General features: G+C 36.7%; 1 protein-coding gene across 1 annotated transcript in view; it reads right to left on the bottom strand.

Moving 5' to 3' along the window:
- MAP9 (microtubule associated protein 9) overlaps positions 1-26153 on the bottom strand; it is a 52606-nt gene extending 26453 nt beyond the window's left edge. The window contains exons 1-8 of the mRNA XM_044681694.1: positions 25997-26153; positions 22172-22340; positions 21734-21830; positions 20448-20759; positions 13110-13342; positions 6871-6985; positions 3737-3945; positions 123-179 (exon numbers count right to left, since the gene is read on the bottom strand). Of these exons, the coding sequence (XP_044537629.1) occupies positions 123-179; positions 3737-3945; positions 6871-6985; positions 13110-13342; positions 20448-20759; positions 21734-21830; positions 22172-22246 (1098 nt within the window). The 5' untranslated portion in view covers positions 22247-22340; positions 25997-26153. The remainder of the gene's footprint in view (positions 1-122; positions 180-3736; positions 3946-6870; positions 6986-13109; positions 13343-20447; positions 20760-21733; positions 21831-22171; positions 22341-25996) is intronic.
- Positions 26154-26443: the final 290 nt, after the last annotated feature.

Raw genomic sequence — 26443 nt, 5'->3', positions numbered from 1 at the left:
GGAAGTCAGGCAGAATAAGGTATTATATATAAAAGGAGATGACTACACGGTACAAACTCTATATTAGAATTGCTGGGCAAATGAAAAGCATGAGGAAAAAAGTATAGGGTGAAATTAGTCACCTTCTTGGAAGAGATGTGTCTTGAAGTCTTGAGCAGGCCCTTGAGTGAAATGGGGGACTTAGAATTGTAGAAGGAAAAGCAGATAGGAAGTGAAGAAGAGGGGAAAGCAAGGACAATTTTTAAATTGAAATGAATATATAATAAGTTCCTAATCCTAAATTGATAATTTACCTTTCCATCAAAACTATGAATTGAAAATACTACAGTAGCTATAGAAAAACCTCATATATGTGAAATTTAACTATCTGGCAACCTCATTTATTTAGAACATAGTGGAAATGCAGGAAGCAAAAAAAGCTCATGAGCAGCCAAAATAGATAACACAAAGTCAATGCACATAAGCACTAGTTAATCACTTTACTCTCTCCCTGCTGTCCCACTTATGTCAACTCAGAGACTGCTTATACATCATCCTAATCAGCAACTAGATTCTAAGTTCAATGAGAGCAATGTCAAGTTCTTATCTAAAAGTTGTGTCTCTCTTAGCACCTGGTACAGTGTTCTCTGTACAACTGGTACTCAGAAAATTTAATAAATATGGTGTTAGGGTATCTGGTTTTCTAGGCTCAGAGTACATCAAAAGCAGAAAGTGCAAAAGAGGTGCTCTGGGTAGGTACACTGAATGAAAACAGTTCAGAGCCTGATTATAGGGAAAGAAAAACAAAAACTAGATAATTGCCAGAAGTGCACACAAGATCACATTGGTGCCACTCTGGATTTTTTCACCTCCTTTCCAGTTGCCCTCTCTCTCTGAGGATGACTCAAGCCTTGCAATCACCTTTTTCCATTGGTAAGTTCCTGCCTAGAATGTTAATTTGAAGAATGGTCCAGCCCACCCCTGCTCACTGCTCTCTCAATTGTGCTCCAGGCTCTCCAGATTCCACTGTTACCCCAAGGTCTCTCCTTATATGGGTTAGTTCCTGCCTGGAGCCTTCATTTGAGGTAGTACCCATATCCCAGGCATGTTTATTGCTTTCCCCCGCTCTGATCCAGACAATTTAGACCAGTGGTTCCCAAACTTTTTTGGCCTACCACACCCTTTCCAGAAAAAATATTACTTAGCCCCCTGGAAATTAATTTTTTAAAAAATTTAATAGCAATTAATAGGAAAGAGAAATGCACCTGTGGCCATCACCGTTTCCCTGGATCGCTGCAGCACCCACCAAGGGGCGGTAGCGCCCACTTTGGGAATCACTGTTCTAGACCTTTCCACTTCCATCCCAGGTGTCTTTCCACTCTGCAGATGCTTTTGTCTTTGTACCCCCCTCTCCTGATTGCTGAGTTCTTGCCTAGAAACTTCATTTGAGAAAGTAGCCAGACCAACCATGCTCACTTCTCTTTTCTGGGTCTGAGCCATACTCAAGACTTTTCCACCTTTACCCCTGTTGCCTTCTCACCTTAGAGATGTCTAACCCTTCTAGTCCCCTTCTTCACTGATGAGCTGCTTCTCCCTGAAACCTTCAATTGAAGAAGTTCTCAGGCCAACCACACTCACTCAGCTCTCATCAAAAGTCTCCAGACTTCCACCTCTATCCCAGCTGCTTTCTTATGGTGCATATGCCTCTGTCCTGTGGCTCCCTCCTCTAACTGGTTCCTTCCTGGCATCCAGCCATACATGCTGCTTTCTCCCAGCACTGTATCAGATTCTCTATACTATTTGCCTTTGTCCCAACCTGATGTCTATCCCTAGAGATATCTCTAATCCTGTGACCTATACTAGTCTGACTAGGGAATTCTTTCCTGGAACTTACATTTGAGAAAGTGCACAGGTCAGCCCTGCTCACTACTTTCTTGGCTCCTCCTAATGCTGAACTTTTCTACCTTTCTTCCTTTTTTCAGGTATTTCTCCCATTATAATGTAAGCTCCTTAAATACAAGGACTGTCTGTGCTTATATTTTTTTCCTAGTGATTAGTGCTTATGGTACCTAGCATATAGTAACTATTTAATAAATATTCTATCTATCTCTCAAAACTCAACAGTGGCATCCATCCACATATTATAGTACATTATGATACAACTGATTTTGATAATTATGAAACAATTGAGAAAAGGTTAAAATATATTCAGTATGCTGTTTTAGAATGAAGAGAAATATGTGATACATGTTAAAATATTTCTATTCAAAACAATTAAAATGTAGTTTTAATATTTAAAGTAGTAAAATCTCAGCTGTCTGAAGAACTCAGAATCAGGGTACCCAGAGAGATGAAATTTTATTTATTCATTAAGATCTATATTTGCTAGGCTCTACTATGAACATACTCTAATGAAAGGCTAGAACAATAATACATCAAGACATTAAACTTTTACATACATACACTAATGTGTAATAATTTTAAAATTCATAAAAATATCATTTACTCTCTTAGAACATAATTTTGGAACTGCTTAAGTCTACATGTCCAGAAAAAAATTTAAAGCATTAAAATAGCAATTTATCAATGGTTCTTCTAGTCATTAAATCAGTTAGGATATTTCTCAAATGTATTTAAGTAATTTATAAAATAGAAGCTCCTAAGTAAATCATTTTTAAAACTGTGAACCATTGGGAGTAGCTAATCAGCTCAGCGGATTGAGATCAAGGCCCTAGAGACAGGATGTCTTGAGTTCAAAAGTGGCCTCAGACATTTTTTAGCTGTATGACCCTGGGAAAGCTACTTGGCTTCTACTGCCCAGCCTTTACAGCTCTTCTGCCTTGGAACCAATAAACAGTATTGATTCTAAGATGGAAGGTAAGAGTTAAAAAAAATAAACTATGAACCATTTCTGGCATATTTTACATGTCAAAGTTTTTCACAAAACTTCAGTTTACATTGTCATTCATCATAAATCTTACTATGAAAATCCTACTGGATTTAGCAAACTATTCCATGAAGCCTTTCTGGGCTTCTATATATCTCCTGTCTCTCCTTGGTCCTCACCCTGTACTTTGTCCACACCATTCTAATGCACTTAGTATTGATTAGTTTGTACATATGGTAAATTCCTTAAAGTCTTCTTTGTATGCTTAACCAAGGTGTGAAGGTGACCTTGACTTTCCAAAGACCAAACCAAAGGAGAAAAAATTTTGATAATTTTATGTAGACAGAAAAGCTTCAAGTAGAGAGCTGGTAATTAACAAGTCTGTGATCTGAGAACTATCTTAGCTAAATTCTGAAAGAGTTTTCACCATGTTAGGTTAGGGATAAAAATATCATTTAATCACAGTAACTGTTTATCTATCAAATCAAAGAATGGCTGTATTCTGCATGATGGAAAGGAGCACCCAGACCATTGAAATTACAAAATCTTAGAAGTATTCAAACATAGATAATTTGTTTACATGTCATTATCTCCTTATTAATCTATAAATTCCATGAGGGAAGGCACTAGGGCTTATCTAAATTTTGCTCTACATAGTATATGCTGAACATATATATATATATATATGTATATATATATGTATATATATATATATATATTTACTAAATTGAATAGTCACTTTACATAAAACCACAATTAAGTGAAATTACCAAAGGCCATTTCAGGAATACATAATCAGACACTTACAAATATCCAATTTATTTATACATTTTAAAAAGATAAACTGAATGAAATGATTTTTAAAAATACCTTATGGATTGCATTTGAAGTGGCAGATTTTCTGTCCTCATCCACAATCAGTTTTGATTTCATGTTTTTTTCAAGCTCTTCAATGGTTAGTTGACTTTGTTCTGTTTTCTCCAAAGTATTACTCACCATTTGTTCTTCTATAGAGGAACATTTGTTACTATCTCCTGACTTCATAAAATTATGATTTTCATCTACTATTTGTTCTTGGTCTGTTTTAGAGAGAGAAAAATAGCACCGAAAATAAATTATGATCCAATAATTTGGGGAACAAGTTAATTTGTCTTCTTTTATTTAAGACCTTTTTTTTTTTATCCCTTTTGACTTGGAAGATACACTAAAATAAGGATGGTACTGAGCTTAAGTCATTTTGAAAAGTAATCTATAAAAGAATGCTTATTGAAAACTAATATCCTGCACACCAAATGAATAGAAGGAAAACATTTTATGGTTTCTAATAATTTTGTCTCTAAGAGTCTTAGACAGTCTGTGGATGCTCCTTTATAGTATTTTATGAAGAGTAGGAACAATGGCACAAAGGTAGAAAATCAGTGCTTCCTACCACTAGTAACTGAAGGTTTAAACCCTAATAGGGTTGTCCTTTTTTTTCCCCATGTGGATCTCTCTCCTTATATCCCAAGCTCTACTCTCAAATTTAGTCATCTCTTTAATGTCCTAAAGGTGATCATTTTTATTTGGAGTCTATGTCTGCTGTGAACTATAGACTTTACAACTATAGGATCTACAGCTGACTACAGTGAGCTATCAAAGCTCAAAAATTTTTGTTGTTTTCTGGAGGGGATCAGTTTTTTTTTTTTAATCTTTACCTTCCATCTTAGAATCAATACTGTGCATTGGTCCTAAGGCAGAAGTGTGGTAAGGGCTAGGTAATGGGGGTCAAGTGACTTGCCTAGGGTCATATGGCTAGGAAGTATCTGAGGCCAAATTTGAACCCCAGGACCTCCCATCTCTGGGCCTGGCTCTCAATCCACTGAGCTACCCAGCTGCCCCCAGGATCAGTTTTAACTAAACAGATCTGTTTTGAAACTTTTATTAAAGAATGACACCAAGACAAAAACCTAGCACTTAAGCAAATAAATGTAAGCAGCAGTCATATCTATAAGTCTAGATGTCACACAAATAAATCATAACCAATCAAAGCAATATGACTGGTGTTTGTAAAAGGAAGGCATGTTTTTCTGTATCTCATACAGCAACAACATTACAGGTAAAAACATACATTTAAATAATTATCCCTCTTCCAGCTTACCCCTCACAGTCATAATTTGAGGAGCTGGCTCCTGTGGACAAGAGGCCAGCTATCCCCAAGAACTAGTTGCTCAGTGCTAACTAACTGCCACTCACAGAGCAGGCAAGCCAGCTTAACTGAAGCAGCAGAATACCCTGAAGGAGAGACAGAATAGAACAGATCAATTAAGTCAAATCACTGCCCTATCTCCCATGAGACCCTGATGGAGATAGCCTAAGACTCCAAAAACCCACTGTAGGAACAACACAGTATGCCCTGACACCACTAGGCCTATTTCCAGCCTAGGCTCCACAGCTATCATTAAGGGGGGGAAATCATTACCGTGCTAAAGGGATCTCCCTTTTTCATCACCACTTAAGCAATAACTGCTGACCAAATGCTACCAATAGGCCACCAACTAACAGACAAGGCACAAGAGCCCCTAGATGAGTGATGGTGAACCTTTTAGAGATGGAGTGCTGCCCGCCTTACCCCAGACTGGGGAGGGAAGAAACACTTCCAGTGGGCTGCTGGGCAGATAGGCCGATGATGAGACATGTATGGAGAGGGGGAGGAGAGTGGCCCCAGTGCTCCAATCCCCTCTAGCTCTGCACCACACTGTGAGCTATCCTCCCCTCAAACCTATCTCCTCTCCAACCCCATCACAGAAATCACCTTCAGCAAAGACTCAACAGGCTGCCATCTGCAGCACCCTCACTAGCATGTGACCCTCCCACCAGTATCTCACCCCAGACAGGGAAGGGAGGAAGCACTCCGATTGGCTGCTGGGCAGAGGAGTGGAGGAAATGAGGAATGTCCTCAGGTGCATGGAGAGGAAGGGGAACAGCTCCACCCGGAGCCCCTCTGGCTGTCTAGTAACTGACTATGATGGGTGCCCACAGAGAGGGCTCTGCATGCCCTTCTGGCATAGGTTCACTATCACAGGCCTAGGCAATCAGTCCTGTTCCCTGTCCAGTCCTTAAGATTGATTTGAGGAGATGGTTCCTGTGAAAAAGAGGCCAGTCATCCCTATCAACTAATAACCCACTGCCTCTCACAGGGTAGGTAAGCCAGCCTAGCTGAAGCAGTAGGGCAACTGGGGGCAGAGGGTGGGGACAGAAGGCAGCACGTACCAGTGTACCAGGCAAGTCAAAGCAACACTGCCATCATGGTCCCTTCAGAACCTAATGGAGGCAGCCCAGGATCCTGAACTCAGGAGCTTTTGCAATAACAATACTTCTAGCCCAGTGTCAAATGATTTCAAAATCAAAAACTGATAGGATTTTATCAATGGAAAAGATACCTATTTTGCTCTGTAACCCAAGGAGGCTGAGACCTTTCTATCTAACCTTTTTCTATGCTACCTTTCTCATCAGAAAATGATTTCCTTGAAAGCAGGAACTGCCATATTTTTCTATTTGTATCCTCAGGGCTTAGAACGAGGATTTGTACAATGTAAATATTTAATTCATTCAAAATGGCTATTATTAATACCAGATTTCTCAAAAAAAAAGCATTCTGATGTTAATCTATTTCTTCAAATTTCAAGACATCTTGTCCTTTGCTATTATTGAGGTATTTCATACTCTCTCTTGAATATTCAACTCTGAATAGGAGAATCCTACATTTCAACATATTTACTCAGAGACCAAGTGTGAGATTAATCTGTCAGTCATACAGAAAAATTATGAATGAAATTAAAACTGATCATTACACAATATTCTGAGAAAGAATGCTATCAATAAGTTACGATTTTACAAAATTATTTTCTTTCATTCCAGAAAATATTTCTTTGAAACACTTTAAGGCCTCAATGAAAAACATGAGGGTCCTAGAAATCACTGCCCTTTGGAGCACATAAAATAAAAATGGGAAAAAAAATGTATACCTATTTTAGAAGATCTTTCTGCAGACACAGGAAAAAGATAGTCTCCAAGATTTTCAGAAGTTGATCGCTGATGAGGAATTACTAATGCTGTCCGTGGGCTCGTTAACCATGGGCCCTTTAAAAAAATATTTTAAGATTAAGTTTAATTTTTAATGTACCTTAGACTCTGGCCAATACTAGTTTATGACTATTTAGTTCCCAAAGAAAGCTACTGAATTTGTCCAAAGGACTATCCTAAGAAGTTAGGTACTTTGATTTTCTTTATACTTTAAAAAAAAAAAAAAGCTGAATTGTTGCTTTAGAAATTTTTCTTTTACATTTCCCTTCAATCTTTCTTCATAACAAAAACTTTTAAGCACCATCAACAAAACAACTATATCTGACAGTATAAACCAAATTCCACTCCTACAAGTAGAGTAAGATGGGGAAAGTTAAGTTTCTTTATAAGATCATCAGAACTTCAAGATTAGTCATTATAGAATTTGTTTTTCTTCAGTATTATCATTTATATTATTGTAATCTGAGTATATGTTGCTGGGGAAATAGAGACACAGGGAAATGACACAGGAGAGGAATCTACTGCTAGAATGTTGCAAGCATGGAATGCAGAAGTAAGAGAATGACAGTTGGGGAAAGCAGAGGCTTGTGGGAAAAGAACCCTGGAGGGGGACCTTTTGTCTTGAGACTTAGGAGAAGACAGAGGTCCTGCCGGCTCTCAGGATCTTGGATTTGGAGCCTTGAGACATTCCCTGCTCATCCCTAGATACTCAGAAGACTGCTAGTGTTTCTGCTTTTACAGTAGAGAGCCTGAATAACATCAAAGAAGCTAAAAGGACATTTCAGCAGCTGAAGGGGTCCTGGATCCAGGAGGCAGCTAGTTCAGCCTGAAGCTTTTCACCTCAATTCTGTGTCAATTGAGAGAGACTTTTACTTCCCTGGGCAGAAGACTAGTGTGTTAGACAGTCTTAGAGGAAGGAAGGACAGAGCTTCTTGGCCAAAGGACCCCTTGTACTTAGAGATCAGACAGGGTTACCTACACCTCTCTCCTCAACCCCACAATTATAATCAGCCATCCCAGTTTATAGGAATACGCAGTCAGATAGCTTTCTGATACACCTTAGGTTTGGATAAGAGGGAAAAGGGGGATTTTTGGCGGGGCAGCTCTAAACAAGCTCTGCAAGTGCCAAATCTGCCGGCCATTGTTGTCTCCCCAACAAGGAACTGGGTTTGCCTGGGACTTTAGGGGGTTCAAGCCATCCGCAAAGTCTTGACAACCCCTCTTTTACACAACCCCGAAAGTCCTTGACCAAGCTCAGGTACCTATCTATCTCTAGCTACATCTTTAACAGAGATAACACCTTGAAGCCCTCTAAATAAAGATGAAGAGTGCCCCCAATAGGCTCAACACACCTACAAGTCTATCTGTTCAAATATCATCTCTGAGGGGCTCTCTAATCATCTTTACATTGTATTTTGGTTCTGCCTTTTCACTCAAATTTTCATCATTTTACATGTTTCCTAATATTTTCTCTGAATTTCTCATATTTTTTATTTTGTATAACAAAATAATATTCAAATATATTCACATATCACAATTTATTCAACCTACTACAGAAATTACTTCTATGACTATTTTGTTATATATAAGATCTTTCCATCTGTCAATGACCTTGGAGTATAAGAGTAACTGGAGGATTTTTAAATCAATGATTACATATAGTTTAGTGAATTTTCTCACATAATTTTAAATTATTTTCCAGAATAGTTGGGCCAACTCATACTTCTACCAATACCGTAGTGGTATGCCTGTTTCCCCTTCCAAACCAATTTTTAAAATCATCATTATAAATCTGATTGCTATGAGATGAAAATGCTTGCATTTCTGTTATAATAATCTGAAGCAATATTCTATGTGGTTATCGTATATAGTTCTTTTTTGAAAAATGCAGTCTTTTTTATTCATACCTTTGGCTTTTTAAATAATATTCGTTTGCAAATCTATCTATTCCTCTCACACCTTCCTTACCAAAAAAAGTCAGCTTTGTAAAAAGATTTTTAAAAGATAAAAAAGGAATAGTCTGGCAAAATTAAACAACATGTTAATTTTCTGAGTATATTTGGAATATTTTGCACCCATAGTTCTGCCCTACACACCTTTAATGAGGGAGAAAAAGTACATTAAAACATTTTTCATGTGGCCGATCTTGATTAATAGAATTGCAGAGTTATTTCACCTTTTTTCCATTTACATTGTTGTAATCATTATACCTCTATATTTCTGATTAGTACTTATTTGTATAAGTTCTCATGTTTCTCTGAATTCTTTGTAGTCATTGTTTCTTATCCACAGTAACAACATTCCATCATTTTTCTAACTCAGTGATAGTGAACCTTTTATAGACTGTGTGCCATGCTCTGACCCTGCCCACTCCAGACCAAGTGCCAAGCATCCCCCAACTCCCCTTTTTCCCCCTCTCCGCTGCCTTACCACACAGGAGGGATGAAGTGCTCCCATTTGGGTTACTGGGCAGAGGGGTGGGTGATGTGAAAAAATGTTATCAGGCACAGTGTAGAGGGAGAGGGGAGAAGCCTTTCTAGTAAAGAACTTAGGTGGGGAAGGTGCATGTGCCTGCCATCTTTGGCATGTGTGCCATAGGTTCATCATCACTGATCTAATTATTCCATGAATCAATAGAAATCTACTTTATTTCCAGTTGTTTTAATCATAAAAAAGTTTTGTAATTAACATTATGGTTTTTATGAGACCATTTTGCTTTTGTCTTTGGAACACATAGAGGTAGGATCTCTTATCAATAAGGATGTATAATTTAGTCATTTTTTAATATAATTCCAAGTAAGCAAACATATTTATGTGTGTATGTATGTGTGTATATATATATGTGTGTGTGTATATGGGTATACATATACATACATACATATATATGTATATATATACATACACACACACATATACATTTGCCATTCTTTATTAGGATAAAAGCCAGTAAGTCCTACATTTTAATTTGCATTCAGGAAATCTAAAAATCTTCATAAACACCATTTTCTTAAATAACCACTCAATTCCAAAATTTGCATTTTTTCCTAAAAAATTCTGTATTTAATTTGCAACAGTGATTAAAGGTCTATTGGTGGTCTAAGAACATAAATTAACAGACTTCATATTCCCTCAAAATAATTTCTAGGTTTCCTCTGGGATGATCATTTCCATTTGCATGGATCACCTAAAAAAAGTAGTAGTTATAAAAAATTTAGTAAAACTTCGGAAACTCCCTAGACAAAGTCTTTATTCACAATATTAGAAATCAGCCAACTTCAATATTAACAATCCCAGGAGCAAGAGGATGATCTCTTGATTCCAACTAATTTTGCAGTTTTTCTTCTGAAAATAGCTATTATATCCATTGATTACGTTTTTTCAACTGAGGAATGAATGCCTTGAGATCATGCCTTGAGATCATCTATGCTTGTGCCAATTCTTTCTATATACTGGATCATCAGGCTTTTTTCATACTTACTGCAAAAATATTCCCCACCCAACAAGTATCCCCTTATTTTAAAGCTGCATTGATTTAATTAGGACAAAACCTTTTAAATTTGATGTAATCACAATTGTCTTATTTTTTTTACTTTCTCTATCCTTTGTTTGCCTTATTTCCTCATCTGTAAAATGAGCTGGAGAAGGAAATGGCAGAAAACCCCAAATGGAGTCACAGAGTCAGATATAACTGAAATGACATACCTTGTTTGGTAAAGAATTCTCCCTTCTTTCTATCTCTGTTCCCTGCCCCCTTCTTGCTCTAGTTAGAGTTGTAGAAATGATACTTTCTAATGTGCTCCTCTGATTAAAAAAATAAAATAAAAAAACCCCCTAAAAATTAGGCACTTGCAGCTTACTGTAATCTAGGTGTAAAAGTCAGAATTTGAGGTCTTTTTAAACCTAAATTCAAATCTTAGCCTTTTACTGGGTGTGCGAATGTGGGCAAATCACAACCTTTCTGGCCTTAGTCTTCTTATCTATATCTTTAGGAATTGGATTAGAAACCCTCAAAGATTCCTTCCATCTTTAAATCTATGATCCTCAATTTTTGCTATACCAAAGATAATGTTAGTAATAATGCCTTCCAGTTTTTCCAAGTAATTCATGGGGAAGAAAACCTTTCCTGGAGTTTGTGTTCTCAGCTTTATCACTCAATGAAATGCTACACTCACTGATTCCTGAGTTTTGCTTATCTAGTTTGTTCCACTGATTTTTTCTATTTTTTTTTTACTAGTACCACCCAAGTTTTGAAGATGCCTACTTTAAAAATATATAGTTCTGGGGCAGCTGGGTGTCTCAAAGGATTGAGAGTCAGACCTAGAATTGGGAGCTCCTAGATTCAAATCTGGCCTCAGAAAACTTCCTAGCTGGGTGACCCTGGACAACTCACTTAACCCCCATTGCCTGGTCCTTACTACTCTTTTGCCTTAGAACCAATACATAGTATGAGGTAAAGTTTTTAAAAGAAAGAAAGAAAAATATATAGTTTTAATAGCTGATCATGCAATGCCCCTTTATTGTTTTTTGGGGGTTAACTCAAGAATGACTTGTAACAATTTCTGAAAGGGAACATTAAATGAATGTGTATTTTTCTATGTTCCATAAAATTTTTACAAAAATTAATCATCTGCTAGAGAGAAATCATAAATATGCAAAGGTAGATTAAGTACATACTTTATAAATTAGTAAACAATAAAGAGGACATTTGTATAACGTACAAATTTAAATGGAGACTAAGTAATGATATGCCTAACAATGAGGGCATCAAAGAATAAATCATAGAAAAAATTTGTAACTATGTAAAAGTGAATGACAATAACAAAACATACCAAAATTTTTGAGATATAAAACAGTTCTCAAAAGAAAAATTATAGCTCTGAAAACATATTTTAACAAAATAGAAAGCACATCAATAAATTGACTATGCAATTAAAAAATTAAAAATCTGTAACCAAAAAATGGTAAAAATCAGAAAAACTGATGAAAAGTTTAAAAAAACCTACAAAAGTGATAAGGCAAAACCAGGAACTGTTTTTTAAAAATGAATAAAACTGATAAACCATTACTTTATTTGATTAAAAGGAACAAATTTACCAAAAGCAAAAATGAACAAAGTGAAATTGTAATGGGCAATGAAAATAAAAAGAATCATTAAAAAATGTTATGCCAGAAAAACAACTGAAAGGCCATGATTACCCATAAAACCATAAAACTTCAAAATTAACTAAACAAAATATAGAGATCTTAACCAAAGAAAGAGAAACTGAACAAACAAATGAACTATTTATAGTGGGGGAGGGAAATTCAGATTGATTTTCCATTTAAAATTCCTCTCAAAGAGATTGGAGGTTTATATAACCTCTTCTCCAGAATAAGAATACTATGGATAGGTATTTAATAAGTATTTTTTGTGGGGAGAAGAGGCACCCAAAAAGGAAAAAGTACAAAGATTTTTAAAAATCTATTATCCTGTTTGTATTAAATACCATATCTTTTTTTCCTCTTAAAGACATGTGCATATGTATAAATATGCATACATACATACTTTATCCTTCAACTGACATCTTTTATGATTTAAAACAGTACTTACACTATGAACAATCTAATTTTCCATATGAAGTTTCTTATAGTTAACATGTTTATATCTGTATATAAGTATGACTGTCTAAAAAAGGTAAATTTGCAAGTTTTACAATGACTCATGGCTAAATCTATGAAATCTGTTGTCATGGCTATTAACAATTTACATTATTTATTCACATTAAAACAAAAATATATGCTACATACCAAAGAGGAAAGGATACGAACTAAAAGAACCTTTGTAAGGTGAGGAATATAATTTGATAGTTCATTTAAGAATATCTAGATTTTAAATTCCTTAAGGGTATTTATGTTTTATATCCTTCATGGCAGCATATATAGAGAACATGTTCAATGAATATTTGATGAAAATGAATAAATGAAAAGAGCACCAGTTTACCAAAAACCAAAACACATCCAATTAGTCTGTACAATAGTTATGTTATTTTTTACTTACAATACTTCCAGGTTCTTACTGAAATTAATACTATAATTAATACTATAGATAATTAACAAATTTGACAAAAGAAAACATAAATAATCATGATCAGATGCAAAGGTTTGTATTCAAGAACAAGACTGTTTCAGACATAGTACCTACCTCAGAATTGGGACTTTCAGAGAGAGTTCTTTGCTGAATTTCTAAGGTTTTGCCACCCAGTCTTGTCAGAGATGAAGGTGCAGAATGTGAAAATTGTGTTTTAGCAAAAACAGAGTTATCCTCCTCTTCCAGTACATCTTTATCGCCTACATGGCCAGTCTTTCTTAAGATGCCTCTTAACCGTGGTAAAGGGATTTTAACATTGTTGTCTTTTTCAAAGTTGCTGATGTTTTCTATTGAGAAATCAAATACTTCAATTTAAATACACAAATTTAAATGGTACAGTCATTGATATACTATTCCAGGAAAAAAATTTAATTTCCTCACTAATCATCTTGACCTTGGAGAACCACAATTATCTGAGTCTTCTCTTCCCTAGACAAGTGTGCTTAGTTCACCTTCAACTAATCCTTATATAATACAGTTTTAAGTCCCTTTAATTTTGGCTGACCTGACCTGGCCACTATTTTTCACTATCTCTCCTATAATGTAGTAACCAGAATTGGCACCAATTTCTTTATGGAAAACATTATCTAGTTCCAAACAATTAACTGAAAAAATGAGATACTAAACACAACTAGGGAATATGTGATAACTGTCTATAAAATATGAATTCACCTTTAACTAATTTTCTAATATCAAACTTTTAAAAAAATCTAAACTGGACAGACCTACTTTGATTGAAAATAACACTTCAAAATCAAAACTATCAATAGGCACATGAAAGTTTTCTAAATCCCTCCTTATTAGAGAAATGCAAATTAAAACAACTCTGAGGTACCACCTTACACTAGCAGACTGGTCAATATGACAGCAAAGGAAAATAATAAATGTTGGAGGGGATGTGGCAAAATTGGGACACTAATACACTGCTGGTAGAGTTGTGAATTGGTTCAACCTTTCTGGAGAGTAATATGGAATTATGCCCAAAGAGCTTTAAAAAACTGCCTGCCCACCTTTTGATCAAGCAATACCACTGATGGGTTGGTACTCTAAAGAGATAAGGAATAATGCTTGTACAAAAATATTTGTAGCCATACTCTTTGTGGTGGCAAATGAGGGAGTGTCCATCCATAAAGACTACATTTAAAATGGAAAGGAATGCAAAGGTCAGAAAATTGAGGCTGGACATAACACTGCTGGGTTTATACCCCAAAGAGATAATAAAAAGACTTGTACAAAAATATACCCGCGCTCTTTATGGTGGCAAAAAATTGGAAAATGAGGAGATGCCCTTTGATTGGGGAATGGCTGAATAAATTGTGGTATCTGTTGGTGATGGAATACTATTTTGCTAAAAGGAATAATGAACTGGTGGAATTCCATGTGAATTGGAAAGACCCCCAGGAATTGATGCAGAGTGAAAGGAACAGAACCAGGAAAACATTGTACACAGATACACTGTGGCACAATTGAATGTAATAGACTTTTCTACTAACAGCAATGCATTGATCCAGGACAATTCTGAGGGACTTATGAGAAAGAACATTATCCACAGCCAGAGAAAGAACTGGGGGAGTAGAAATGCAGAAGAAAAACATATGATTGATTATGTGGTTTGATGGGGATATGATTGCAGTTTTGGCATTAAAAGATCACTCTACTGCAAATATGAATAGCTTGGAAATAGATTTTGATTTGCTCATCAGCTCTGGGAGGAAGGGAGGGAAGAGGGGTGAAAAAAATCATGAGTCATGTAACCATGGAAAATTATTCTAAATAAATAAATTTAAAACAAAGAAAAGAAAAATAACACTTTAGTATTACCACTACTATCTATTCAGAAGAATAGAAGACAATTACATTGTAGGAAGCAGTAAAAATATGTGTCTATTAATGACTATCATCTTAGAAATTATTACCAATTGTATAAAATGACTTGTTTGATCAAACTTAGTTTCCTAGAGAGAAGAAAATATCCAAAACCTAAACTGATTTTTTGTTTAAAAAGCAGATAAAAAGAGATTGCAGTTGACAAATTTTTTGCCATCCTACATTTTAAAAATTCCATCATTTACAAGACTATTTTCTCTGGGTTGCTGTTTTTGTCATTTTTAGTTGTGCCTGAATCTTCGTGACCCCATTTGGGGTTTTATTGGAAAAGATACTAGGATTGACTTGCCATTTTCTTCCCCAACTCATTTTACAAATGAAGAACAAAGGCAAACACGTTGAAGTGACTTGCCCAGGGTCACACAGCTAATAAATGTCTCAGGTGAGATTTGAACTCAAAAATATGGGTCTTCCTGACTTCAGGTTAGGCATTTTTATCTATAGCACCACTTAGCTTCTCATTTTCTTTATGGTTAAAGGTAAAAGAGTAATCTCTTTCATGAGTGTTACCATGGTACAATGGATCAGTCTTACAGTTACCAAGCCCTGATACATACTGGCTATATGCACATAGGCAGGAAGGTCATTTAACCTCTTAGGGTCCCAGGTGACTCCATTAAGACATACTATAAGGAGGCAAGCTAGGTAATATTATAGAATACCAGGTCTAGAGTCAGGAGAACTTGGGTTCAAATGTGGCCTTGAATACTTCCTATCTGCGTGATCCTGTACAAGTCACTTACCTTCAATAGTCTAACCCTTGCTGCTTTTCTGCCTTAGAACTGAAAGTAAGACAGAGAACAAAAATTGAAGGAAAAAAAAAGATATATGGTAAGTTATAGAATAATTATAGACAAGAAGCCTATTTCATTCTACGGAGAAAAATAGTTCTCTACATCAGTGAAATCACAAGTCTGGACCAAATATATGTGTGTGTGTGTGTGTGTGTGTGTGTGTGTGTGTGTGTGTGTGTGTGTGTTTATTTAGTGGCATAATCACTATATTCTATACTCTGTACACAGTCTAGCTCCATGATGGTGAACCTATGGGACATGTGCCAGAGATGGCATGCAGAGACCTCTCTGTGAGCACATGTGCTGATGACCCAGTACCACTGTCCCTGCATCATAGTTTGCCAGAATTCCTAAAAAGAAAGCTGGAGGGAGATGCAGCTGGGGTGCTCCCCTCTTCCTCTCCCCAAGCCTGACTGCCATCACCTATCACCCCCCTGCCCAACAGTCCAATGGGAGTGCTTCCCTCTTCCCCTGGGTGGAGTAAGGAAGGGAAATGAGATGTACCCAGCAGTAAGGGGGAGGGGAGCACAGAATGCAGTCTTGGGGGGACATGGTCATGGCACTTGGTCTGGGGGAGTTGGGTGGAGGCGGGGCCTGGCACTCCATCTTTAAAAGATTCCCATCACTGATCTAGCCCCATCCTACTGACATCTGGAGCATTATGTTCCCCACTTCTAGTACCACATCACAGGTCAGATTGACAATGGTGGTCTAAACAAGAGATCTACCAGAATGAGAAAGGCCTCCGATCACTTCATGTAAGGAAGAAGAGAGGAAAGTACAAGTATTGTCCTCAATTAACCAAAGGCTAATCCATAGCAAAGGGATTTGATTTAATTGCAAGGGTAGGAGATGCAGAGGGAGAGGCTCACTACAATGAATTATTCTTGTTTTATTCTTCTAAAACTTCCTAGCTGTGTGGCTCTGGATAAGTAACGTTTCCCTTCTGATTCTAATTTCTCTCATTGATAAAATGGGGATAATAATATCTATACAACTTGTTTTTAATGGTGCTGTGAGGAAAATTAATTTGTAAACATTTGAAATTCAATGCTGCTGAATATTATTAAACTTAAGCTCTTTCCTTAACCATGAAATGTCCCATGGTTAACAAGTATTTTATTGAATTAATATCTCTGAAAAAAAACCCCTATACAAATGATATCTCCAGTGTGTGACCCTTCCCATTTTTTACATCAAAATACTTGATTTTATGTAATTTATGATGTAGGTAGAAAAAGTGAATTATCAGTGCTTTTCCTTAAGCAGTAAGTTAATTACTCAAGCTCCCACAAACTCACTATCTGGAACACCCCTCTAATTTCCCAAATAACAAAACTGAAATAAATGCAAATGAACATGAAGGAGGAAAAGGGTCAGAGGCATTTAATACTATTTACTCCCATTGAATTAAAAATATTTCCCCCTACTTGCTGATAATCTATAGCAAAACACTAAGCATAAATTCTTTAATCTTTGCTCCTATAAATTTAGGAATATGGCTTTTTGAAATTTGCTACTTGTAATTAAAATTCCATTATAAAAACAATACCATTTTCTAGTTAAGTTTTTAATGGATGGGGAGAGGGGGTCAAGATCAATGATTTTATCAGTCTAGAGAAGTAGTTAGGAACTCCTTCCCATCAATACATACTGAATACAGTCCATACATCATCTGTGAATAAGAGTTTTGCATAGGGCCACACTGCAAAATCTGCAGGCCTCCAAGCCTACTCTTTCTATTGCTGTGAGCCTACCTACCTCTGTGATAATAATAGAAAAAATTAGCTGCATAGCAAAAATAAAAGTTTATGTTGTACAATTAAATGATTAAAATCCTTTAAGCTTCACTATAGATTTAAAAATTATTTTGAGTTTGTGCAACATATTAACATATCCTTACTACATATTAAAAATCAGACTATTGGAACAAATCTTGCTTAAAATTTAACCATTTAACTATGGGTAAAAAATTAATTGTAAACACCTCTTGTATAGCAAATACTGAATAATAGGAACATAGGCTATTTGGTTTATTATCTTCCAAATGTAACCTTGACTGGCTATAACCTCCAGAACATACTCTAAACTGTCTTATCATACTTATCAATTCCTGTATTGTATAATTTTGTATAATGAATTAAATAATTGTAGATTGTAGACTCTTCAGGGCATTCAAAAGGTCAGGAAGGTAAACAGAAACAAATGTGGTAGGTAGATGGCCATGAGGAAGAGGAAAAGTTGTATAGGAAAAATGAACCAAGTCAAGAAATTTAAAATCTGAAATATATATTTTTTGCTGCTGCAATCTTCTCAACTTCATCAGGCTCCCCAAAATAACAATTAGAAAATTAACATGCCTTTGTTGTTTTATGCTTTGTTTTTTAACAAAATAGAACAGGCAAAGAGAAAATGTTATCCTATTTAAAAGGTATGAATGTTTTTTCAGACATCATTCTTGGATCTGATTAGAGCCAGTGAAGATGTATACCATAAGTCTGGCTACAAACAGCAGGGAACAAAAAGTCTCAGCAGTTTAGGAAGCAAAAAAAGGGAGCAAATGCAGAACTTCTATTTTACTTTCTACTACTCTTCCCACACTATTAGTTCAATAAAATGACTAAGCTTTTTTCCTTAAGAAAGAAATAAAGTTCCTTCTTGTCTTCAACTCCTACTTCTAACTACTTTCTTCTGAGACCATAATAAAATGGTACATTCAAGGCATAGTTTTCTCACCAATTTTCTTACTGTTTTTTACCCTAATTGCTAGCATAATAGTTCAGGCCTTCCAACACTCAAGAGAGTACATTTGTACAACAGCTTCCTAAATGCATCTTCTCCCTACTCTGTTTCTTTGCCCTTCAAACCACTTCAGAAAAAGTCACCAGGCTATTTAAGACATCATGCCAATGCTATGTTATTCAAGATTGTCAAAATTCTCAGCCAACGTTTGAGGTATTTTGCAATTTGGCTCTACACATCTATACAACTCATATCCTAATTCTTCCCTCAAAACTTCATATACCACTTTGGTAGGATAATTTTACAAGTCAGGAACTGAACAGCTCTAAGTTTTTATTTCACTCATGAAGCTTTCCTTGATTACTCACTCATTCTCCCTGAGCTGTGATTTCTCTAATCTATTTTTCAATCCTTACAATTTAGCTCTGATTTTCACTCAATCCAGTTTTATTTACACAACTGGATTATAAAGTTTTTGAAAGCAGAATCTATGAATGGATGAATTAAAAATCGTTTAGATTCCTGAGGCATTCACTGTGGTAGGAGCTGGGGATACAAATACAAAAGTGAGGCATTTTCTATACTGAAGGAGCTTATATTCTAAAAAAGAGAGACAACACTCCCTCCAACCCCCAATGGAAAGTTGAGCATAGAATGGACTATCATTAAAATAAGAAGGTAAGTTAGACTATGAAGGAAAAAGAACATACGAAACTGTGGCTTGCTGAAGTTAACCCCTCCATTTTTGCCTTTTATACCTGACCCTTATTTTCAATGCTCCCTTCCCCTCCTACATAGACATAGATACAGCAAGGTTAAACTGTCCCTGTTGGGGCACAAATTCTCTTAGTCTATCTATAGCACCAGACTATGTTTCACCTACTCTTCCCCTGGATTTCATCTTTTTGCTTTCCACCACCCTTTGGTGGTGTCATTCTCTTTGGGGTTTCCCAAACTCTCATCCACTTCTTACTCTAAGAAACATAATCAAATCAATCAATATTGATTCTGGATTCTACTCCCTTATCACTTCACTAAACACATTGTGACTCTCCAAGTTATAATGACCTTCTCCTATATGTGTGGTCACTCTCTATTAGAATATAAAGTTCCCTGAATTCAGATCAAGTTTCACTTTTGAAATTTACTCTATGTAGTATTGGGCACATACTACAGAACAGTAAACATGCACGTAATGCTTTTTATTTACTCTCTTACTACTCAAGTACTTTCAATTCCCTTCTCTGGCAGCTCCTTCACCTTGATCCTAAAAACATGCTCAAGCCTCTTTTTGCCTAAATAAATAAACCTTTCTCTTAAACTGAATCACTCTTTTCCTCTGCACTAGCAAGCTTTAACAATCTCTGCCTCTGCTTCTTTTTCATTCAATTATACTCAATTCCTTATAACCAGCTTCTCTCATCACTGCTCATTCTACTCCACTGAAACTGCCATTTGCAAAGTCAGTGTCACTAAATCCACATTCTTTTTCAACTCATCATTGTCTTTGACTTTTGGGGAACATCTAACACAATTGTTTTGATAATTTTTTTTCCCATTGGATTGTGCTACTATATTTTCATGACACTCATGACCATGAGCTAATTTTATGCTCAGTGTTCTATGTTTCTTAATGCTCCTTCTTTGTCTCCTTATTCTCTCCTCTTGTTCCTCCTTTGGAACACCTCATCATAATTCGAATGTGACCCTGGGTTCTTGAAGACTGTACAGAGCACAAGCTCGGGAAGTTCTTCAAGTATGTGCTGTGTAACTTATTGTCTGTTATCTGGGAAACAGACTAGCTAAATTAGGAGATGTTTATGACCAGATGATTGACCATTAGATGATAAATGTATTTTTACCCAAAGGTATAAAGGAGTGGCAAAATGAATCAAGGAAGGGATACTGACAAAATGACAAATCTTGTTAGCTGAAATGGTAAGTTAGCAATAGCAACTAAATGAGATACCTGATGATATAAATTTGACTAGCCTAGATGGAGATTTTCCGTTTATGTCTTCTTGTTCAAATTCCTGGTCTTTTCCTTCCATCAATGAATTAATTTCAATTTTCTCCAAAGTATCTGATACTGCTTCTTTTTCTGTTTCAATAAGGATTGGAACTAAATCTTTTGTTACATTGTTATTTGTTGTCTTAGTTTTCAAAAAATTTACTTTTGGAGAATCATTTTCTTCATCATCGGACACATAAAAATCATTAATAAGATTTTTATTAGTTGACTTTTCATCTAATGATGTATCAGAATACCTTTCAAAAGAACCTGAGAAACAGGAAAGGAAAGAACTTCAATGTTTGTGCTGCAATTAAAAAGAAAAAAGACAAACAAAAAGAAAGTCCAAGTTACATTAGCCTCAAAAGCAAACAAGATTCAGTGACTAGAAAGTAACGTTTATCAATATAAATCTGTCCCGCCTGAAGCAAATTAAATTTGTGGTGTTTTGCTGACTTAGAGCAGCCCTACAATTCACGAAAGGGTTTACTACAGCAGGGATATTAAATTCAAACAGAAATGGGACACTAATCTATAAATAAGAATCCCTGCTGCTACATATTGACTTAGTTTTAAAATGTAATATCTATGGCTTATATGTTATTTATTTTTAAAAATATTTCCCCGTTACATTTTAATCTGATGCAGCTGCTTTTAGAAGTGGCTGTGAGTTTAATACCTCAGTATTACAGGATCACTAAAAATGACAATTTCCCATAATACATTTAAAATAATTTTCAAATCTTAAAAAATAAACTCACAATTTTATTGGGTTAAGTCAGGTATATATAAATGACAAAACAAACTTGATAGTTATAACCATTATTTATTTCACTGGTCTGATCATTTTTACCTTTTCTATAAAAACTGATAGGGGCTAAATTTAGTTCAAAAGACTCAAGGGTTGTCTCTCCAAATACAGGAATACATCTTTACCTATTGGAAACTCTTTTTTTGCAGCTTGAGAGGATTCCAGGAGGGAGAAGAACTCTCAGCTGCTTATTATCCCTCTAGCCTCAGAGTCAGTATCTTTCTCTACAGTCCCAATCCTACCCTCTTACTACTAAGCATCATGAAGACTTCAAAAAAAAATCAGAAACCTTTAGCAAAATGTTAGGGGCAAGCTTATACTAATCAGACTGGCATAATGTAATGGCTATGATTGAGATTTTTGTAGCTTGAATGCAAAGAAAGGAGAGAAAGAGAAGGGAAAGAGCCTATTATTTTCCATAAATTAGCCATACCAGCATCCTCATCATCATCATCACTGTCAAAGTCATCAGAATAATCTTCACTTTGTTGTCGAGATGAACGAGCTGAAACTGCTCTCTCTAATTCATCCTGAAATGACATAACAGAGTAAGTTTCCTTTCAAACATGAAGGTTTCAAATCTAGATACTATTTCATCAAACATTTTATTCTATTTCTAGAACAAAAGCTGCTTTTCCAATTGAGGATGTAGTGAGAGAACAGTCCTCAAGGCTTCTAAGCAACCAGGTGTTTTATCAACTTTATACCCTTCAAGGAACTTAAGCAAGCTCTCAGCTAGCCAAACTTTACAGCCAATTGCAACCCTTGTGATGAAACACTTCCCAAAGGCTTTTCAAGTTAATATTATCTCCTGCTCATTTTCATATATAAATTTAAATAAAAGTTTAAAAACAATTGAATTCATTTTTACCTGGAAAGTAGTTCTTTTGGTGATTTTTGGACTCTTGGTATAGGCCAAAATATTGCTAGACATTTCATCAGACATGGTGATTTTGTAAAAAGGTTAAACAGCTGTTAAATAAATGTCTTTTCTCGTTTTAGTTTACACAGTGGCCAGTAGATGAGTCTGTTGATTCAATCTATGTTGGGAATTAAAATACAGGGATAAGAACAAAAATTGAATTTGACATGCTTTGCTAATACAATCGATACATACATTGTGTATGAACTTCATCTGAGTATATGGACTATACCTACATTTGATAACCTCTTTATTTTTTTGGTCTGGACCTGTCATTTTGTAATGGAGGAAACTTCTAGTATTGGAATTCCTAATGGGGATATTAGTACACCCCCACCAATGTAGATCTATCACTGAGTCTATAATTTAAAGGTCACTTGCCTGGCACACTGTGAAGTTATGAGATTTACCTGGGTGGCATAGCCTGTATTCAATAAAGGCTGGAATAAAACCAATTCTTACAAATGCCAAAGCAAGATGCCCATCTACTATGTAATGCTGCCTCCCTCTGACACAATTTAAAAATATATCTAGTCTTCTTGCAGAGGTGTAAAAATAATAAAAACAAAAGCCAACTAAGAACACAAATTAGTTATTCTAAACCAATTGTATTGAAAAGGAGTACAACTAAATGACTGAATTTAAGAGATCTAAAATCTGCTTCTCTATCATAGCTAATATGATCCTCTAATTCATTCCTCACAGAATTCATACAAAAATAATAAAATCACTAAACCAGCAGAACCTGTAATTGTGAAATGTGCAAATAGTATTTCTTCCCTCATTCTTACTTGTGAAAGGTTAGGACAAAAGTTTTTATGTGATCTACTTAATTCTAGGACAACATAAAAGGCACTCTTCCTCCCCTTTAAAGATAGATAGCACCTTTAAGATATTTTTTTCCTAAAAGCCTTCAATTCTATTTCCTCATTTGTGAAATGTGATGAACAAAAGAACTAAAGTATAAGGAGGTAGTGGGCAGGGGTAGAGACAGCAGAGAAGTAACCTTTAACGGAAAGTTTAGAGTGGAGTGATGAGAACAATGGTCTTGGAGTTAAAACGCCTGCTTACCATCTTAAGAGAAAATCACTCAAACTCTCTATGTTGCAGTGTCTCTATCTGCAAGTCTCTGAGGGAACTATATTAGTCTTCAAAGACCTTTTCAGTTCTAAATCCTCTGATGCCTTAAAAATCACTTTACCTGTCTTAGCTTCAGTTCCTACACACTGAAACTAAATTATTCCCAACTCCTTTCTTAAAACTCCATTATTCTAAAACTTAGCTTCTAATTCTAGCTGTCTCATATACTCTCTGGGATTTTTAGCAAGTCTTGACTTACCTTCTTTGGTCTTGAGTTTCCTCACATAAAATAGTGACTGGACTAGATCTCCAAAATTCATTCTAGTTCTGAATACTAAGATCTCATGCTCATAGACTTGCATTGGAAAGGACCTAAGTGCATTTACTCCAATGTATTTACTACTTTGACTTACGAATCTCTGATATGCATTAATCTAACTTCTACCTGAATATCTTCAATATGGGGAATCTACTACCCCCCCAAAATGCCTATCATGAATAATAATCATACTGGTTACCTCAGGGGGTCTAGTATCTCTCTTATTGGCTGCTACTAGAGTCAAAAGTCATTTCAACTCTTCAGGATACTAAATTTTTTCCTTCTGTAAAAATGAAAGAATTGGCCTATATAAGCTCTGAGGTCCCTTTGTTATTAGAATGTCTGTTAGTAACTAGGAGTTAAACATCACTTTACCTCTCTGGGCCTTCATTTCCTCACCTGTAAAAGGAAGGGGTTGTCCTTTCCAACACTGAATCTATGACTAGCTATAATTATATGCTTGGGAATTTGAATTCACTTGACTTTCTGGGCCCTAGTTGAGAAACAGTTTGGCCTAATTGCTGTGCTGTATTTTAAGTCAAAAAGAAATGTCTTCAAAACTCACATTGCAACACACTGAATACAGCTCAGAAAGTCATTTTTCTCTGAAACACTCAACTTTCCTCATCTGTAAAATGGAGAGAATGAAAGCAATGACCTCACAGAGTCATTGTAAAGTCTATATAAGATAATGTAAATGTTTTTAAACTATAAGGTACTATAGAAATGTCAGCTATTAGCTAGTCAAGCTCTAAAGTAATCTCTAAAAATGCACTTGGAATCAAAGCAGCTGGATTCATTTCAAAGGCTAGATGCCACTTGTTAGAGAGGCTGTGGAGAGGATTTTTGCTCAGTTACTGCTTGGTGCTAAAATCTCTTCCAACTCTGAAATTGGAATGGTTTAGGATCCTGGCTCTAATTAGTTGCTACTTTTTTGAGCTTTAAGTCCTTTGAATTATTTGATCATCATTCATTCATAAAAAAGAGGATTAAAATAAGGTAAATTGGGACAGCTGGGTGGCTCGGTGGATTGAGAGCCAGGCCTTAGAAATGGGAAGTCCTGGTTCAAACATGACCTAAGATACTTCCTAGCTGTGTGACTTAAAGCCCATTGCCTAGCTCTTACGGTTCTTCTCTTGGAACCAATGCAAAGTATTGATTCTAAAAAGGAAGGGAAGGGTTTTTAAAAAATTAAAAAGAATGTAACCTCTAAGATCACCTGAAGTTCTAAACGTATGTTCTGATGAATGTCTGAATCTAAGACTTACTAGGCTTTGAATTCTAATCTACTTGACCCTGTAATCTTAGGCAAGCCCCTTTCTTTCTCTCTCTGGATTTCCTAGGATATCAGACTTAAAGGTAAAAAGCATTTAAGAGGATAGCCCAATCTACCCCCACACTTTGCAGATAAGAATCCCAGAGAGACTGATGACTAAATTCACATCTGAACTCAGATTCTACAATTCCAAATGCAGTGCTCTTTCAACTCTAGGATGCTGCCTCCATCCCTTTCCTCCCCTGTCAGATTAGACGAGCTCCAAAGGTCTAACAATAATTACGAAAATAGCAGAGGGTGGCATGGATAGAGGAACAACAAAGGTTTAACTGAGGGGAAGGGGCAGGGAAATCTTTGAACTTCAACGATGCAGGCAGGTTCTCTGGAGTTGTCAAGAAGGTACAGATCTGCCCGGGTAGATGGGGTTTTAATCCTTAGTTCTTTCTCAGGTAATCACAGGGCCAATAAAGGAGAGCAATATATCTCTATGACATTACTTAAAAAAAAAAAAATACCTCTTACCTTCTATCTTAGAATCAGTACTCTGTATTGGTTCCAAGGCAGAACAGTAAAGGCTAGGCAACAGGAATTAAGTGATTTGCCCGGGGTCATACAGCTAGGAAAGTTTAGCCACATTTGAACTAAGACCTCCCATTTCTAGGCCTGGCTCTTGTCCAGAGCCACTCAAGCTGCCCCTATGGAGGCGTCCCCTGACACTAGGTCACGCAAAACAACCTTGTGAGGTGAGAGCACTTATCCCTATTTTGCAAACAAGACAACTGAGGATCAAAAGCTAAGTGACATGCCCAGTGTGTCTGACTAGGGGCATTCTAGTCACAAATCCTAGGCTCAAGCCTAGCTCCGTCCCCCCACCCCCACCCCAGCCCCTTTAATCACCAGCAGCCCAGAAGTGTGCTTTAAAGTTTGCACTCAAAACCCCAACCCAGGGGGGTATCTATCCCCCCCGCTACACCCGCCCGGGGCCACGGTGGGCACACACACAGAGGCACTAGTGCCACCCCACCCCCCACTTCCGCTCTCTGGGCAGCCGGCCCCTACATCCAGACATCCCGCGTGGCTGAGGTCCCGGGCCGCGTACCCACTCCCAGCCACTCCCGCGGTAGCTCCTCGGTGGGACTGAGGTCCGGGAGCGGTGGGGGGATGAGGCCCAGAGTCCGTGGGAGGGACTGAGGTAGGTCGTCTCCTCTCCCCACGGTGGCCTAGGTCAGGGCCCAGGCTGGACTGAGTTCTCCCTCAGTGTGGCAGCAGGAGAGGGGCGGGAACCAGCCAGTTGCTCCAGCAACAAGGCCAGAAGGAGGAAGTGAAATCATAACAACCAGCCTCGTGCTTACCCCCTCCCCCCTCCCCAATACCCCTGCCTATAGGGTCTTTCTTACGTCCGGGGTCATTGCCAGGGCGACAGGGTTGACCTAGGAAATGATGTCACAGCAGGTGGACCTGGCGGGAAGGGGATCAGCCTCTTTCCCCCACAGCTGCCTCCTTTTGGTTTTCCAATGCAGGATCTGTTGTCTAGGAGACGCTAGCC

The sequence above is a fragment of the Gracilinanus agilis genome, chromosome 6 (assembly GCF_016433145.1).
Source record: "Gracilinanus agilis isolate LMUSP501 chromosome 6, AgileGrace, whole genome shotgun sequence".
Lineage (NCBI taxonomy): Eukaryota > Metazoa > Chordata > Mammalia > Didelphimorphia > Didelphidae > Gracilinanus > Gracilinanus agilis.
The sequence above is the reverse complement of the archived record's forward strand: the minus strand, read 5'-3'. Positions and strand labels throughout refer to the sequence as shown.